The following is an 18108-nucleotide window of genomic DNA, read 5'->3' on the forward strand; positions in this document are numbered from 1 at the left end:
GTATCAGCAATATTTATGTTCTTATGAATATTACTGAAAAAATTTAAGAATATAACTTTTTGATAATCAACATTGTCTGCAGAAGAGTCCCTAGAAAAGTACTCAGCACCATTGTGACAATAATATTTAGAACTACATTTAGTTTAAAATAACTTTATATAATCCATTCATCCCTCAGCAAAAATCACATCTACATGATCCTATAATCACATCCCTACCAATAAACCTACTTATCTGTCTTAATTTCACAACGAAACTACGCAAAACTAACATATGCAAAAATAGCACCTCTTCGTGATTGCTTTGTTCACCTGAGTCTCTGTAGCATAGACTTCCTGTTGGACCATGTAGATCAAAGCCATTTATGACAATCACAGCTTATGCCATTCAGCATTGTGTTTTAATTAATAAACTTCAATGTGGTTTATATTATTGATATTTTGGTAATTTTTTAGTCTCAGCCACTAATGTTTAGCTAGCTCAGAGTCCAATGAGGATATCAGTGAAATCATACATATATATATATGTATGATTGAAAATATAGTAGAAAGGAATTCAAGTTAGTCAATTTGAGTCCTATATTTATGAATATATGAGTGAATTTTTGAACTATGGAAGGTTTGCCTGTCTTTAAAATTATCTAATCAACCAATGTCTATGGCAAGCTTTATGCTTAAGTAACTACCCATTGTCCATGTTACTTGTTGATACTATTTTCTAAATATCAGTAGCATTATTTTTCTTTACTTCATTTGCCAACATCACCATGATCTAAATTACCACCTTTCTTGCCTGGAATACAGCAATATTTACTTCCACCAAGGTAGGATATTCTCCCATGTACACTGAGAATGAACCTGTATAAAGACAAAACTGACCACTCTGCTTCAAATTGTTCAGTGCCTTTTTATTGTTCTTCCTAATCATAAATGGCAATGGCCTTACATAACCATTATCACATCTTGGCTAGGAGGAAGGACTCAGACTAAGTAAGTTTGGATCTAGCCTAACCGTGAGAGTTTGGACAAATTACTTCCTGGTTTTAATCAACACAATGTTTTGAAGTCATGTTAATTTTGAGGGTAGTCTTCTTGAAACACTGCAAATTTCCATTTGCCCTCTGCCCATTAGTCACAGAAATAAGGTAAAACTGCCTGTTGGAAGATAAGAAAAGATGTGGTAGAGAGAAACGATATCTCAGACGAGGCCGACCCCATCCAGCAGGCCCTGAATCAACCCAGCAGCTGACTGCAGAAACATGAGTGAACCAAGTGCAAACCAGAAGCACAGAAAAGCCTGAACAGATGAACTATAGAAATGCAAACTAAGTAATTGTTTTAAGTCAACAAAATTTGGAATTGTTATACAGTAAAATTTAACTGATATAGAATTTTATATATATATGTGATTATTTGATTAATATTTATCTACCCAAGAAGGTAAATGCTATACTTTTTCTATTTCATCATTAAATTCTCAGATCTTACCCCAATGTGCCTAGCAATTATAGACTTCCTGATAAATACTGCTATATCAGTACAGAGAACAATGTAATTTTTTATAAGTTAAAGGGTTGTTTGTGATTAAAGTAAGAAAATTTTATAACTTAACTAAAGGAACATGAAAGAGCAGGTGTGAAAAGAGATAAATTATGGCTCAGGTGTTCTCCACACTTGCAGGTGCAAACATTGCGTATGCAAACTAAAGGTGTACTTTGACTTCCTTTGATAAAACTAGTTTTCAATCCATTGTGGGTCCAACGATATTGATTAGCTATGTTGCATATATGAGGGAAAGATGGAACTCTACATCTAGAATTAGAATCACTCCATTGTGCGATTTCGAGAGGCGCCATTCATGTGGTTTTCTATGTGAAGGGTATTCTCTAGACTTGTACAATGGATTTGTATAATATGTCCTAAGGTGATGGCTCCACCTTTGGATGATGGAATCTTGGAATTCAGCTAAATTGCATTTTCTGCTTTCTTTGAATCTAGGTTGGGTCATGTGTCCCCATTAACAGTCCTTACCTAGGTTACCCTTTTCTTTTTTCTTATTCTGTTTATCTCAACTATACTTCCCACTTTGACTTTTTTTGATTGGGGCAGAGATGGGAAACATTTTGTTAATCTTTCCTTTACTTGTGTGTACAATTGGGAAATTAGACAATCCAGATAGTTCCTAACGAAAGAGAAAGTTAAATCATGCATACACCAAAATCGTGTTCACTTTTTGATATTCATTGATTAACGAGGATAAAAGTTTTCCTATCAGAGTAGGAAATTTAATGCATGTTTTAGATACACTTAAGAGCAGGGATAGAGTCGCCCTAACATCCCTAACCCAAGAATCTGAAGTTAATTTAAGTTGTTCTTATGACGGAAAGTTGATCTCAAAGTTACACCATGAGAGGAAATGACTCCTGCCAGGCTCTTGGAAGCTTCTTCTTAATGCTTGACTCTAGGGCATTAGTGATGATAACACAGCTGAAGAAAGAAAAAGTAAACTAAAGAGAACGAAGCCTAGAAAAATTGGCTCATGGAAAAGTAGTTTGTTATTGTGGCCAGCACTGTCTGGTGGAAAGAAATATGAAATCTGTTGAACATGAACAATATACTAAGGAGATCACATCTGACACAAAGAAAGGTTTCACTAAATTTCATTTGGTACTCAGCCAAGTAAAATTTTACTGAATAACCCAATTTTTATGTCTCTTCATTCTGAGAACAAGTGAACCCTATCATCTCTGGGAAATGCTAATTCTCACGACAAATTCACAAATGGACTTTATTGTCCCTATTTTATGATTAATATTATTTTTGCTTGGAACCATTCATCAGCCTAAAATCTGATCTAATCACAACTGATTGTGTGCATGAAATTCAGCTGCTGAACCTGAAGGCTAAAGACCCTACCAAGGCCACGTATCCCTGCGGTACACTGGGCACTTGGTTGTCCTCTGAAATTGACAAGTATGGTAGAAAATATTATTTAACATAGATCTAGGCTGGTTGCAAAATACAATCACAATCCATATTTCATCTTCTGAGAAATGAATATTGTCTCAGAATGAAACTGCTACTTGTTCATTTGAACATTGCATTTTGGGTCATGTGACTAGTTCTAGCCAATTGAATGGATAAGAAATGATGTGGCATATCTGGTCCAAGGTGGTGAAGAGCAAATGTGCTTTTTTTACATTCCTTCTTTTTGCTAAATCTGTTGGTGAAAGATAACATTAGACCATTGAATTTTAAGTGGACCTTGAAGTCTCCAGTTGAAGATAGTGAAGTTATAGCATTAAAAATGTTTGGATCTCTGAATCCCTACATGAAGCAAAGTAAACCTGTTTTCTTTCCCTGGACAGTTATGAGTCAGAATGATATAAAATATTATTGTACTAAGCCACTGAGATCTTATAGTTATTACAGGTAGTAATGTAACTTGTCTGAATATAGATACTTTCAATTATTCTTTTCTTATCCATTTCCTAGCTATATGGAAAGAATGATTTTTAATATTTTAAGGGTTGATTTATCTAATACATACCATTAACTTTAGGAAAAAATAAACATACATTTTTTTGTTTCTATATCTTCTCTGATTTCTCTTCTATAAACAACTGTTTCATAGTCCTGACTGGAATAGTATTTACTAAAATACTATGCCATAAAGTTGAGTGAATTCACCATTATTTCAATTCAGTTTTTAAATCTCATCACAGTTACTTAAGTCAAAACTAATTAAGTTATATAATGAATAAATGTGTGTTGAGTATAAAAATTAGTTAATAGATTTTGTTTATGTCAAATTTAATAAAATCATCATAATATTTAACATTGGTTTGCTAGGATTATTGTGTATGAAGGACACACAAATGATTTTTTTGTTTTTTCTTCAATCTACCTCAACGTATGGATATTCTTCATAATTTCATAACTATAAAATGTAATGCTTCTTTGTATTAAATGTGGTGTTTAAGTGAAAAATTCATTTCAAAAGAAATAATAACTGACTTGAAGGTTTTATTTACTCATACCCTCTAGAATGACATCCCTCTTTCGGGATGTCAGTATTGTTTTGCTTGTGTGCACATGTTTATTTTCTTATTTCCTTTTATTGCTGTCAGAAAATGGCAGTATTCCATTTTTAATTGCCAGAAAGATTTTCAACTTCAGTTTTATTCCAGACTTTTTAGCACTCCATTCACCATCACCTCCTTAGTCTCCAGAAATTTAAAACGTAACTAATATCTTAGTTCTCCACAAATATACTATCTATTTCTAATTTAATGTCTCCCAGCAATATTAGTAGGGCACTTTGGCAAATGCTTTAGAAAAAGTATCTAATAGTAGAGTCAGATCATGTTCCCTGTCCCCTTGCCGCCCTTGTTCTCCATGTAAGAATGCCAGAAGGACAATTTAGACAATTTATTGTAGGCTAAAATCAGTAATCTCATTAAGACAGGGGTAAAAGGAAGGAGTCAATCACAGTAATTGAAAACAAAAAGTTGGACTGAAAAACCAATATATTTGGAACCTTCCAAACTTCAACTCTTTATTTCTGATGGTGTAATTTAGTAACATTTTAAGTTTCAATCTTTCCAACTCTAACACAAAGCAAATTGTTCCTCCTAACACAGCCTTTATTGAAGCACAAAGTATAACAGATAAAAGGACTCTAGATAAATCAGTCCTATAATAACATGGGGAAAAAGAAGGGTTCTTTTACAAGGGATCAGAATCTCTCAATTTATACTATTATAAATTTGTGCAGTCATTAGCAAGGAAGAAATCACCTGCCAATGGGAGAAGATTGCTGATTAGTGATGTATTGACCTTGACAACATTAGCCTCTGGGATCTTCCATTTTTATTTCTGCTACCTAAAGTTACTGATACCTCTTAATCTCCATTTTCTCTTTTTATTTGTTTCAGATTCAATGTAGTTATAGCAGACTTTTTTAAAAAAAAAAAATCTTAAATGTATTAGACTTGATTCGTATTCAGTTTTATGTCCTTAATCAGAGTTTTGTATCGTAACTCCGAGGACAAAACTATTGGAAAGAATTCTTCTACCCTTCTTACTATCTTTTAGATGCATGTTCCATGTTTTCCTTATGACATGTGTCAAGGAAGGGAGTATATACTATATATTTGCATGAATACCTTTTAACTCTATAAAGCCAACCTTGAACGTTAAAAAGGAGATTGGCATGCTAGCACTGTGATTATCCTTTATAGTTCACCCATCTGCATCTCTCATTGGTATGTTGATAATAATTATTGACAAACCAATAATTATATAACCTGATAGATAACAATGATCACAAGCAATAATTCTTGAGTTATTTCAATATCTTTGTTAAGATGTGGATGTTAATCCACACAGGATAAGTTGCACTGTCTTCAGAAAACTCAAGGCAAGATTTACTCCAACTTGCTCTAGGGCTATTAAAAAAAGGAAATTTGGGGAATTAGGGAAGATTCAGTGGAAATCGTTCAGATTAATGGAAGACTAGGCAGGACAATGATAGTTTAATCCTGGATTAGACATTAGACCAATGAGAAAATACACAGAAGAATAATTATCCCACTTAGATGTATAAGGATTTCCTACTTTTTAAATAACAAAACTTTGGACAGATTCTCAACTATACTTTCTCTAGAGAAGGTGCCACAAGACAAAATCTAGAGGACTATATTAGAAAATCAAAAGTGTGGACCATGAAGAGAAGAGAAAATGAAAGAAAGGAAGTCTCCTACCTACCAAATAGTACTAGAGAAGTAAAGGTCTGAATTAAGATGCATATTAGGAAATTTTTAAAGCCCAGGTGAATGACACTGAAGGAAAGCTGAAGGAAGTCAAATACAAACCTGGGTCTCATCCAAATGTACTTTGGTTTTAGTGTTCTGGGATGTGGATTAGGCCTTCAGATTCTTAAATGCTCTAAAAATGATCCAAATATCTGGTCAAAGTAGAGAATCATTACAATAGAGAATTAACTTATTCTACAGAAGAGGATACAGAGAGCAGAAATGCTAGTTAAATGTTGGGACATTGAAATGATGTATCAAAGAATCAAAGCCATCATTTCCAGTCTAGAGAATGCTCTTGGCTGAAAATTATTGATCACACGAGTCTGTCACCGGACTGAATACACATTCAACGCAGCATTAGGTGCCAGAAACTCAGGACTTGGCAGGAAAATGGGAATCCAAAGATTTTGAATATGCAAAACTAAATAAGTAAATAAATAAGTGAATAAGATTCTTCAGGTAAGATCAGGTGACTGGGCTTCTACTGTTTTACACTTGTATACTGCTAAAAATCAGGGAGATCTCAAGCCCTATTCTCAGAGAAGAGAAATAATGTTGTAGAATGGGGTTGGGAGGTTCCTAGTTCTCTGTTTATCATTAGGGTTGATCAAAATGACCTGGAGACCTTGGTAAATTGCTGGTCACTGGGTACCATCTCTAGCTTCTGATTCTTTGATCTCCAGTGGGCCCTGAATTTTGGCATTCCTAACTACCAGGTGATGCAGGTCTTCCTGTTCAGGGATGATAATTAAAGAGGAATGTGCCTAAGATTGGTAAAACATGGTGTCATCATTTAACTTGGGGTGTGTTAAGTGTATGGGTTATGGACAGAGGCAATGGATATGAACTGACCAACATCTGAATGAGGCTTAACCAAGATTTCTTTTCTTTCTTCTTTCCTCAGTTTTCATCAAGTCACTTTTTGGTTCCCTGGCAACATTATGTACTGGTTTCTGGGAATATAAGTTTGGGTAAATATAACTATTTTAGGGAATAAGGAATAACATGTTCTTTATAATTGATGAAGATAGGTCCCATGTTATGGTAATATTGTGTGTGTGGTTAAGGCTTCATTCTCTTTAAATATGAAGGTCATAGGCAACTTGGTAATGAACTAATACAATTTATGTACCACTGCATGAACCATAACTGTAGGAATCTACTCAGATTATATGTACTAAAAGAATCCAGCTTGACCCAAGCATTAAGGATCCATGCATCTGAGATGAAGCAAAGTAATTGAGGAAGAGGAATTATATACTTTGTACTCTTTGGACTTGAAATATAAGGTAAGAAATCTAATTTTGCACCCTAATCTTTTAAATCTGTATAAAATTAGTCTATTTGCAAAATATATTAGTTTTTACATTGCTACAACAAAATGCTTGAGGTTGAATAAAACTAAAGAAACAAGGCTTATTTAGTTCACAGTTTTGGAGGTTGTAAAGTTTAAGAATCAGATACCCCATATGCTTGACCTCTGGTGAGGTCCTGGAGGTGGAATGGTATTACACAGGGAGCATGTGCAAAGGAGAGAGATCACAAGGTGAGGCAGGAAGTCAGAGAGATCATGAAGGAACCAGTCCTGCAGTTTCATAACAAGTTTCTTATGACAACTAACCTGGGTCTCACGAAGACTGAATCAGTTCCCTCTGAGGGCAGCACTTTCAGTGATCTGTACTCCACTGGCCCCACCTCTTAAAAGTCTCTCACCAAACTCCCAACATAAGAATTCTTGGGGATATTCTCAAACCATAACAGGCATTACTCTGAAGTCTTTAACCTTTCCTCAAAAACTTCATAGACGTAGGGTTTAATTTACAAATTTGTGTCATCTTTATATTTCTGAAATCGTATTGAAATATTTTTCTTTAGCATTTGATTTCATTGCAGAACTTCTCACAGGATCTTTTTGTCTTGATGTAGTTGTATGTAGAACTTATACTGAAAGAATGAACTCTCAATCTTGAGTATAAGAGAGACCTTTGAGATAGATTCATTGATGGTTCTGTGATCTACTTCAAAGTCTTCTGGAATCAAAATCTACATACTTAAGAGTGGTGATTGGCATGGACCTCAGTCAATGAATGTGGGAGTATGATTGTCCTTAAAATGGTCTGATTTCCCCTTTTGGAAGGTTAAGCCACTTTGGACTCAGTGATTTGAGAAGACATCATCCTGGAGAATAGGGCATGACGGAAAAAGAATGACCTCCTTTTTGGGCAAATTGCCTGCCTGCCAAAAACACACATCCTCCATGCAGTAAGATTTGCTGGGACAGGCTCTGTTCTGAGACCCAGGTTTGATCAGCACTACCTCCTACTGATGCTATATTTGATTTCAGGGGTTTTGTATTGGTCCACACTTGCTTCGAATTCATGTCATATATTTCAAACTAGTGTTTATCAGTATTAAAGGGTATATTTTGAGATCTACTTGTCTGAGTTTCATTCCTTTCATACAATCCTGAAATGAGTCAAGGCATAGGTGAAGTATGTTCCTTAAAGTCTAATATTTATTGCCTAGAAAAACTTCAATATCATATGTATCTCTGTAGGTTATAATACAGAACAGCATGCATTTTGAGTTGTGCCTTACTACTGACTTCATGCTATGTCCCCAACTTTGCTTTTTCCCTAGATTTTCTTTGATAATTAATTTACGTTTGTCATCTCATGATGTTATAACTCATAATTAATAATATATAGTATAAAACATGACATTGTTGAGAATATAATATAATATAATGTATAATAGTATGCTTTCTATATTTTATGTAATAAAATCATTGTATACATATTTATATTTTTATCTTTATATATTTATTTGTATATACATTACCACATGTGTTCATTCAAAGTGCCCTTGAACACTGTTTAGAAAAAGTGAGAGATAAAAACACAAGTAAAATTCTTCATGTCTTAGAATAGATACCATGTATATGACTAAGTAGAGATTCCTGGACACAATTCTCCAACATGCAGTTTTTGAGTGAACCCTATAAATACCCCAATACATAACTATAGATCTTGCTTGCATATGTGCATTTTACATGTATCTTTTTACATTTCCTCCAGTGTATTAAAGCAAGTACTAATAGACTGAGAGTACAGATCAGAGGTGACTTGCATTCACCCAAATCCTGGCTCTCAGCAAGAGAATGCTAAGTCCCAAAGTGAACCTAAGCACAACAGAGGTTATCCTTCATCATGGCTAAAATCCCACCCCATCCATTAAGTCATTTGTCATCACCTGTGTGTAAGCTTCAGTGACTGTTAATTGAATGATTCCCATGAGAGTTACTTATGTATTAAACCAAGCCCTGTATTAAGTAGTTAACATTCTTATGTTATGTAATCTTTAATAGTTAAATAGGAAGCCAAGGCTCAGAGTGGTTGTATGCCTTGTTGTAGGTCATACAGTTGATGTGATCCACTTGGACCGACATTTAGGGAATCTGGTTCCAGAGCCTGTGTTACACAGTCCTGTGACAGATGGGTTTCCAACAAGAAGGTGGATTACACTCAAATCCAATAGTTTTTCCTAACATTTTCAGTAGTGTACATCTCAACAGGCTGCCTGCCCAAAGTCAGATTCAGAAGTAAATATCTTCACCTACTTATCTAGTTGAGGACACCCACCATGCCAGGCAGTTCCTGACCAGTAAGCTCAAGTCATCACCAGTGTGACAACATTTAAATTAGAGGTCTGTCTCCCATTGTATTTATTTATTTATTGGGGGGAAAGTATTTTAAACCCTTTTTATTATTTGAAAATTGACTTCAGTACAGGCCAAAGTTTTTATTCAAGTAATGGAATTTTGAATTTAACTCTCCTTCCAAATTGTTTCACACAATTGAATAAGTCTTGAAACTATTCCTCATTGTTAACATTGTGTCAACAGTTGGCTCTGAAGGTGTTAAAAGGCTCTGTGCTGTTCAGGCAAGGTTACTAAAGGTGTACTCTTATGGGTTTCGCATGTGGCACGTAATTATGTTAAGCACATGGAATTCTGCTTTAAACATGAGTCCGGTGCTCAAATTCATTTGAGTGATCTATATTAGCTATTTAAAAGAATGTGACCATGAACACCTGGCCATAAAAGCTGCATTTTATTTTCTATTTTATCTTGAAAATGGAGGAAAAGAAATGTGTTTGGCAAAGATTGTGGCATATTTCTGACAAAGCCACTTAAAGTTCTGAATGACCGTTTTACCCTCTTGCTCCCTCAAATAGTCTGAAAGCTAAAGGATGTTGCCATATTGTATCAATTAAAATCCCTTGAAAATTACTGTTTTCTGATTGCTAGAAATTATATTGCATAATTTCAGAGAAAATAAATTTTAATATTGGGCATAGTTAAGAGATGCCAAAATGACCGAGAAAAGGCAGAAAAATAATGAAGGCTTTTTAATGTCAAAGTCTCTGCTTTGGAGTGAAAAAAAAAAAAAAAAAAAAAACCAACTGGCCTAAATTTTACTCTGAATCTTACTGGCTGAATAACCTTGAGTAAAATTATGGTTCTCATTCATTCTTAATAACTGGGTAAATAATATCTTCTTACCAGGGGCAGTGTGAATTCACTTATGATTATGGTCTCATAAATAACATATAATACAAATACAAAGAGGTCACTGTAAAAGGCTATATGTACTATTTTTTTTTTCTAATGAGCCTTCATGATTGTATGCTTTTTGTTGCTTCATTTTTAAAGTTTTTAAATAGCTTAAAATAAGAATCAAATGTTTTTAAAACAACCATAAGGAAGGTCTATCAGCAACATTAAAAGGTCATCAACAAAATTCTTTCCTCACTTTCTTCACAGTATCTCCAGTGATGAGGGAGATTAGCTTTTTTTTTTTTTCCACCATATTTAGGAAACTATTTAATGCAAACTGATAAAAGTTAAAATTTCTCTCTCTAGCATGAGGTACTGGACATGCAAACCATATGTTTGAAATGTCAAAATACACTGTACATATTGTCAAAAGTGAGATATAATTCTAAGTATCATATAACCTTTGTCACCCAGAAAAAAATAGTAGAAATATTAGTAATGTGAGTACTTTGGTTCTTAAAATATAGAGAAAAGTTTTGAGACAGAGCTTTAATTTTAATAAAGCTCTATATGAATTTATTATATTAATAAAATCTAGTGTTAAGATCCTTTTATATACAATCATGTAAAATAAACTTTGAAATTGTAAATAGTCCAGAATTGATTCTTCTTAAGCAATTACTGGTATCACAGTGAACCAACATATATTCTATGATAATTGTAGTGGCACCACATTACAATAATCACAGGAGAAAAAGGGGCTATTCCTCAATTGTTGGTTGGTACAATGGATTTCATTGAGTTCTCTCCCATTCTTAAAACTGTGTCAAATTCATTTGCATCACTTTGAAGAAACTTATACAGCATCATCATCTGTCGGGTGCTATTTTTTCAAATGCAATGTTTTATAAGAATGGTTTTAAGCTATCTATTCACTTGTTCTCTTCATGAAAAAAAAAGTTGGGCTCAATTTGAAGATTGGTGGAGGAGTATTGGCAAGAAAACCATCCCTCATGCAATAAATTTCCTATACTCTTATATTAATGCTCACTTATATATTCTTATTGTAATTTACTTGTGAATGTATACCCTATCACATTCCAGAAAATATATAGGTCAGTTTTAAAACAGTATATGATAATGCTTTAAAACCTCTTCATGAGAACTGAGGCTGATAAGAAAACAAAGATGGAGGACCTTCTATGAAACCAGGGAAGAATGAAGTGAGAACTGGGCTCCGGATCCCTGGAAAGGCAAGGTAAAATGACAAGCACGTTCACTCACATGTTACAGAGCTCAGAAAACAAGCAAATTCCTTAGACATTGCAGTGAATTCTGATACTGAACCCTGAGAGAAACTTTTCTCTATATTCTTATAAGCAACATTTTGTGGTCTCCTTGTAAACACCCTCCACAGTCCATTACAGTGCATGTAATTGAGAGCCCCATAAGCTCTATAGTAAAACATTTCTTGGTGTTTATTGAAGCCATAGGAATACTGAAGGTGAAATTAAGTCAAAGTAACTGTGTAAGACTAGGTTAATGCAGTGTAGGTGAGGAGAAGTCTCATTGCATGGAGTCAAGGAAATTGATTTGGGGGAATGGAAAAGCACCTCTTTCAGAAGGGCTCCGTGAGTATTAATGCTGTCATTCAGCACACTGCTGGCAAAAGACACTACTCTTGGGCATGTCCAATGCTTTCCTTAGGAACAATTTGAAGACCTCTCCAACCTAAGAGAAATAGACTATCAATAACCCATAAGCTAATCCATGAAAATGGAATCAGCAAAGAAGCACCTTCATCAAAAGCACGATCTCGACTTAAACCACTCAAAGATTACCAACTTTTGAAAAATATAACTTTTGATGAATTCTTTAAGACAAATTTTAAAAAAATGATGTTTCCTTATATCACTTATGCCACTTTCCAGAACTTAAGTGTCTGTTGGAGAATACCTATTCATAATTATTCCTTAGTCATTCCTTCTTAATTAGTTATTGGTGTCAGCTGCCTATAAAAGTTACTTGTAGTTAACATTATGAACACATAGAAGAATGCTCTTCTTTCTCTTTTAAGAGTGTTAGACTACATGGCATTCAGTTCAGTTAAAACCAATTTCAAGTTAAAAGTGTAATTTGAAAGGGTAGAAAAAGGAGGGAGGATAATACAATCTTTTATTACCCTGTTGGACTATTATTCTCTGATGTGAAAAGACTGCCTTGCCATGATTATATATCATTTTATGTTTAATCTTAGTAAAGTTACTTAATTGCTCTTAGTTTAAATATCCTCATATGCTCAAAGGGAATAATGACAGCACTTCATAACTTTATGTGATAAATAAATGAGATAATGTGCAATATGCCTGCAACAGTACCTGACATGTAATGAGCCTTCACTAAGGATTGTTCGTTAGAGAAAAAAAAGTCCATATTTTAATCATATAATCTATAACCAATTCTAATCATCTAATCTATACCAACAAATTTATCCACTGGGTAGTACATAGTGCTATAATGGAATTGTTTCTAAAGCCTGAATTTAACCAATAATTTGATGGTCCCTGATTTTATTAGAAATCATTAAGTAGTCTGCATACTATTGGTGCATAAAATTTCCAAAGAAAGTAATATTTTACTGGCTTCTCCTGCCACCTAAGGTGGCAATAAATATACCACTATTAGTAGAAATCAGCAAAGCTCAATTGAGATTCTGACACTGGTTTGGGGGAGTGGTTTGTTCTATTGACTAGTTTAAATCACTGGGCTCTCAAACACAAGACTCGAAGCAGTATAATTAAAATTTGGTTTTCAGGGAGAAAACTCTAAGTTGCTACAAGTTCAATTAATTTTCTATTACTGCATGACAAATTGCTATGAATTCAGTTGCATAAAATCATACTCACTTTTTTAGCTCACAAATACTATGGGCTAGAAGTCTAGGGATGGCCTGACTAAGTTATCTGTTCAGGATCTCAAAAGGACCAAATTAAGGTGATGTCCAGGGTTGGCGTGATATGTAGAATAGAATTCTCTAACTGTCCTCTACCTGTAAGACTTTGGTCCTGAGATGATGGCTGCCTATCTTTTTGTTGTTGTTGTTGTTGTTTCATCATCTAAAAGCTTTCTGCATTCCTTACCCCATTGATCTATCTATCTTCAAAGCCAGAATAGTATCAGACCAGAGACCCTGCAAGTTATAGAAGAAAAAGTAGGTCCAAACCTTCAACTTGTTGGCTTAGGATCAGACTTCCTTAACAGGACTCCCATAGCACAAGAAATCAAAGCAAGAATCAACAACTGGGATATGTTCAAACTAAAAAGCTTTCTCTCAGCAAAGGAAACTATCAGTAATGTGAAAAGGGAGCCTACAGAGTGGGAGAATATCTTTGCCACTCATACTTCAGATAGAGCGCTAATTTCCAGAATCTATAAAGAACTCAAAAAACTCTACACCAAGAATACAAATAATCCAATCAACAACATATCTAATTACAAGTTTGATATCCCAATGTTTCCACAATGCTAAGTATTATACAATAAATAGATACACTAGAGCATGTGCTTTCTTTGGGGGCATCTTACAATTCTGCCTGTAACATATTTCAAAGGACTTAAAGATTAATCATCCAATGCCTAAACTAAAGGGCCTACCTACTACTTTGGCCTAAGATACGAAGTCTTGTGATATATAAGAAAGATAATGAATATATTTTAGAAGAATTTTTCAGCTATTCCATAAATTCACAATTTTAGCTGGGCGCAGTGAAGCACGCCTGTAATCCCAGTGACTTGGGAGGCTGAGGCAGGAGGATCGGGAGTTAAAGCCAGCCTCAGCAATGGCAGGGCACTAAGCAACCCAGTGAGACCCTGTCTCTAAATAAAATACAAAATAGAGCTGGGGATGTGACTCAGTGGTGGAGTGCCCCTGGGTTCAATCCCTGGTACCAAAAAGTAAAAAATAAAATAAATTCACAATTTAGCATTCAACATTCATTTTCTATAGATAAGATAAATTCTAGGCTAAAATAGGCAGAAATGTACCTTTAGAACTGAAGATAAAAACTAAACAATATGATAATCCCACCATTTCCCATGTGCTTTATTTATCATGATTTTCTTCACCAATTGTCCCAAGTATGGATATATTGTCATACTGAGCCAGAAAGTTTCATATAGAATCAGGAACATCTGAAACAGATAACTTTAAGTCATAAAGATGAGATAATATTAGCTTTCTAGGAGACACCAAAATGGATTTCTAAGACTAGATTCAAGAAATTCATAACAGGAATACTAAAGTCTAGAATATATCCTTATGATTACATATATTGGCTTTATTTCACAGTTTTCCATGAGGAATTTTATACTAGTTCTTTGTTTGTAAAATCATTCATATTAATACTTTGTCCATATCTGAGATAAAGTTCTAAATTTTGTTCTGCATGTCATTTATGTACTCTGACATATTGCTTTTATATTTTTTTTCCACAGATAATGGATGAGTGATTTGGTTGCTTTTTGCAAGTTTTTTTAAATTCAAAAACTTGCATTTTAAAAATTATATAGCTTTTAAAAATGCATTAGTTTTCATTATAATATTTGTATAAGCATATATAGATCTAGATCTATATTATCATCTTTATATAAACCAGTTTTCTGTTGATGAATCTATCACAAAGGAGTAAGTCAAGGATAACTAATATATTTTGTTTAACCATAGGAATTGTTGTGACTCTCTGGAGCCCTCAATTGTTAAGGATTCTGAATTTGACTAGACCTAGAATTTTCTAGGAACAATTCTGTTCAAAATTAGGGATGTTTGTATAGGGTATGTGCATGTAAGGATACACTGCTACATATTTGGAATCTTGCAGGAATTTGTTACTTCAGAGTAAGCAAATACCAAGGAAAAGGGCCTATATTAAATCTTCTTTGTATAGATATATTTATTAGCTTAAATTTCTTGATAGCAACAAAAAAATCAGTACCTCCTGGGAATATCTGAGGTTTCTTAGGCCATAAAAAGGATCTTGACAGCAAGGCAAGGAATGGGTTAAAAAGTTTTGAGGCAAAGCTCATCTCCTCCATAATTTTGTCTAGGAAAGCTCTGGTTCCAACAATATTTCATCTATTCTGCATTTGGTCTACTGAAATGAACAAATAGAACCTTGAATCCACTTCTCATCTCTATTCAAAATAAAGGATCCATTAATAGTAATCATCAAGTCTCTTTGAATTTATGGATTGCTTTTTCTGTAGAATGGCAAATAAGTTGAAACTAGAATATTTAATTTGTCAATAAATGCATGTATGCACTGAGGGTTTTTTTAAATGTATAATTATAAAGGAGTATGGCAGATGAGTTGGCCACAGTAAAGCCTTCTTATACTCCACATTGATGCTTCAGGTTGGTGATATAGAAGCCATATAGAGCAAAATTTTTGTTCATGACCAAAAAGTCTCAACAGAAGAGCACATTGTTGTAAGAGAAGCCAAATGGTGAAGTAAACCCAACAGGGAGAAGTGTTAATATAGATTTAGGAAAAAAAGAGTCACAATCAAATGTGCAGCAGAAAATTGATCTGTTTTTTGAACATCAAGTTTTATTAAGAAGAGGAAAGGGAACTGAGAGATGAAGACTGGGTAGGAACAAAGAGAATCAGATTTAAAGGAACAGAGAAAGGGGAAGAGAGAGAGAGAGAAAAGAAGAAAATGACTCATAAGATCACTATATTGTGAAAATCTGATTCATTTCACAAGGCAACATAAGCAATATTGAAAATTTTTATTATCTTCTTCATCAAGATAAATCTAAGTTCCATGCAAGTTAAACAAGATGTTTTAAAAATATCTTATTCCATATTAAAAGTAATTATTCTAAGACATATGCTTGACAAACTGCCCACAATGTGTTATGATCCTTTAAAGGTGATGTAATTTCCCATGTTGTTTAGTACTAGTTTTTGTCAATGTTGTACATTAATCATACTCCAGGATTGCAAGGTCTGTTTGTTTCCTGATTCATAATAACTATCCTGTATCCTTTAGTTATGTCAAAAGTCCAGAATTTAATTAGGAACATGTCACATCAGATTTGTGCAATGGGCTGCCACCTTGCCAGTACCTACATGATTGCTGGGGAGATGGTCAGTCATTCAGAGAAACATACTCCCTGGAGGCAATACAGTTCCAAACTATTGACCTATCTCTGCTTTCATTTTATTTTCTCTTCATTTATTTTAGTCTCACAACTTCTTTGCCCCAAACTCTCCTTATCCTGGCTTCTTACCTTTTCTTCTCATTTGTTCTGTTATAGTGTGACAAAAACTCCTTTTTAAAAAATTTTAGTAAGAAGATTTGATGAAAATAGAGTGAATTGCAAGAAATCAAGACTTCCCATTTAGTCTTAGACAACTTAATCTAAAAAATTAAATATGTTCTGTGGAAATTATTCCTATAAAATAATTAAGATAAAACCTCTTTACTTAAAAAATAGCATGAATCTATTTGAAGAGAACAAACCTCAACTATCCCTCTTTTGATGCCTTTAAAATCTCAAGGGTGGGAGCAATCATTACCTCTGCTTGATCGATAGGTAGGTGTTCATAATTGTATAAGGTTTCCAGATCTTCCAAGGTGGCATCATAGGATTCTGAGTCATAGTTGAAGGGCTCTGGAGTTGGGGCAGCCACAGCAGCATCAAAGATGACAAGTCCCAGAACAAATCTTGCTAACATTTTCATCTTTTAAACACTCCTAGTCATAAAATATTAAAATGCATAAATATTTAATTGGTAATAGCTTTGGAATAGTTCACACCAAATAGGAATGATAAATCAATGTCAACATCAAGGAACTCAAGCTGGTTGCTTTCTTTACATGGATAATTTATAAACATAATACACGAAATTTGGATGGTTTTTGAGGACCATGGGTACCAGATGTTTGAATTAATTCACAAAATTATTCACATTTTCACAGTGGAGTTTTCAATTTTAGAGAAACTCATTTTAAGAAAATAGAATGCAGAAAGATTGTGAGACACTTATTCATAAAAAGACTTTAAAGCATCTCAGAGTTTTATCATTTCATAAATGTTAGGACTCATCAACTCTGGGATATAGAGTTGATGATGAAGATGATGATGATCACAACTGTCATACCATATACAGTTGAGGAAACTGAAGCACAGTTGTCTACAGAGACATAATTCACAACTCTTTCTTGTACATTTGAGGCTAAATCTTGTTCCAAAGCAAAATAATAAAAAAAAATTACACCTATTAGTTCTCTGTTGACTCTGAGAATCTGAATAGATACATAATTTAATGTGTACATAAATTAATATCTAATGCAATAGTTTTCAAAATGTTCTTAACTGAGTAGAGCAGAAAATTATATTTCCTTTAGTCCTTAATATTTTATTTTACTTCTTGGTAGCTGTCAAAGGTTTAAAGGTAGAATCAATTGTAATATATGTCTAAAAGCACTATTTGGCAAGATTCCCTTAGAGAATGACCTGCACACAGGTAGAATTAGAAAAATATTTTTAATTCTTTGGGAAGCACCATTCTTATCTTCCATGATAACAAATATTATGTTTTATTCAGGGGGTTTCAATCAAGATCTGATAATTTGAATTATTTTACTTCTGTATATACACCTTTGAATACATTTAATTTAGGAAAAAATTCTCATGCTTTATTTTAAACATTCAAGTTTGTTCTAT

The 18108-nt window shown here is 33.8% G+C and overlaps 1 protein-coding gene across 1 annotated transcript in view; it reads right to left on the reverse strand.

Moving 5' to 3' along the window:
- Positions 1–17122, reverse strand: part of EPYC (epiphycan) — a gene marked incomplete at its 5' end in the record, with an annotated part of 32295 nt that extends 15173 nt beyond the window's left edge. The window contains one exon of the mRNA XM_079141592.1: positions 16958–17122. Coding sequence (XP_078997718.1) covers positions 16958–17122 — 165 coding nt within the window. The remainder of the gene's footprint in view (positions 1–16957) is intronic.
- Positions 17123–18108: the final 986 nt, after the last annotated feature.

The sequence above is a fragment of the Sciurus vulgaris genome (assembly GCF_902686455.1).
Source record: "Sciurus vulgaris genome assembly, chromosome: 5".
Taxonomy (NCBI): Eukaryota; Metazoa; Chordata; class Mammalia; order Rodentia; family Sciuridae; genus Sciurus; species Sciurus vulgaris.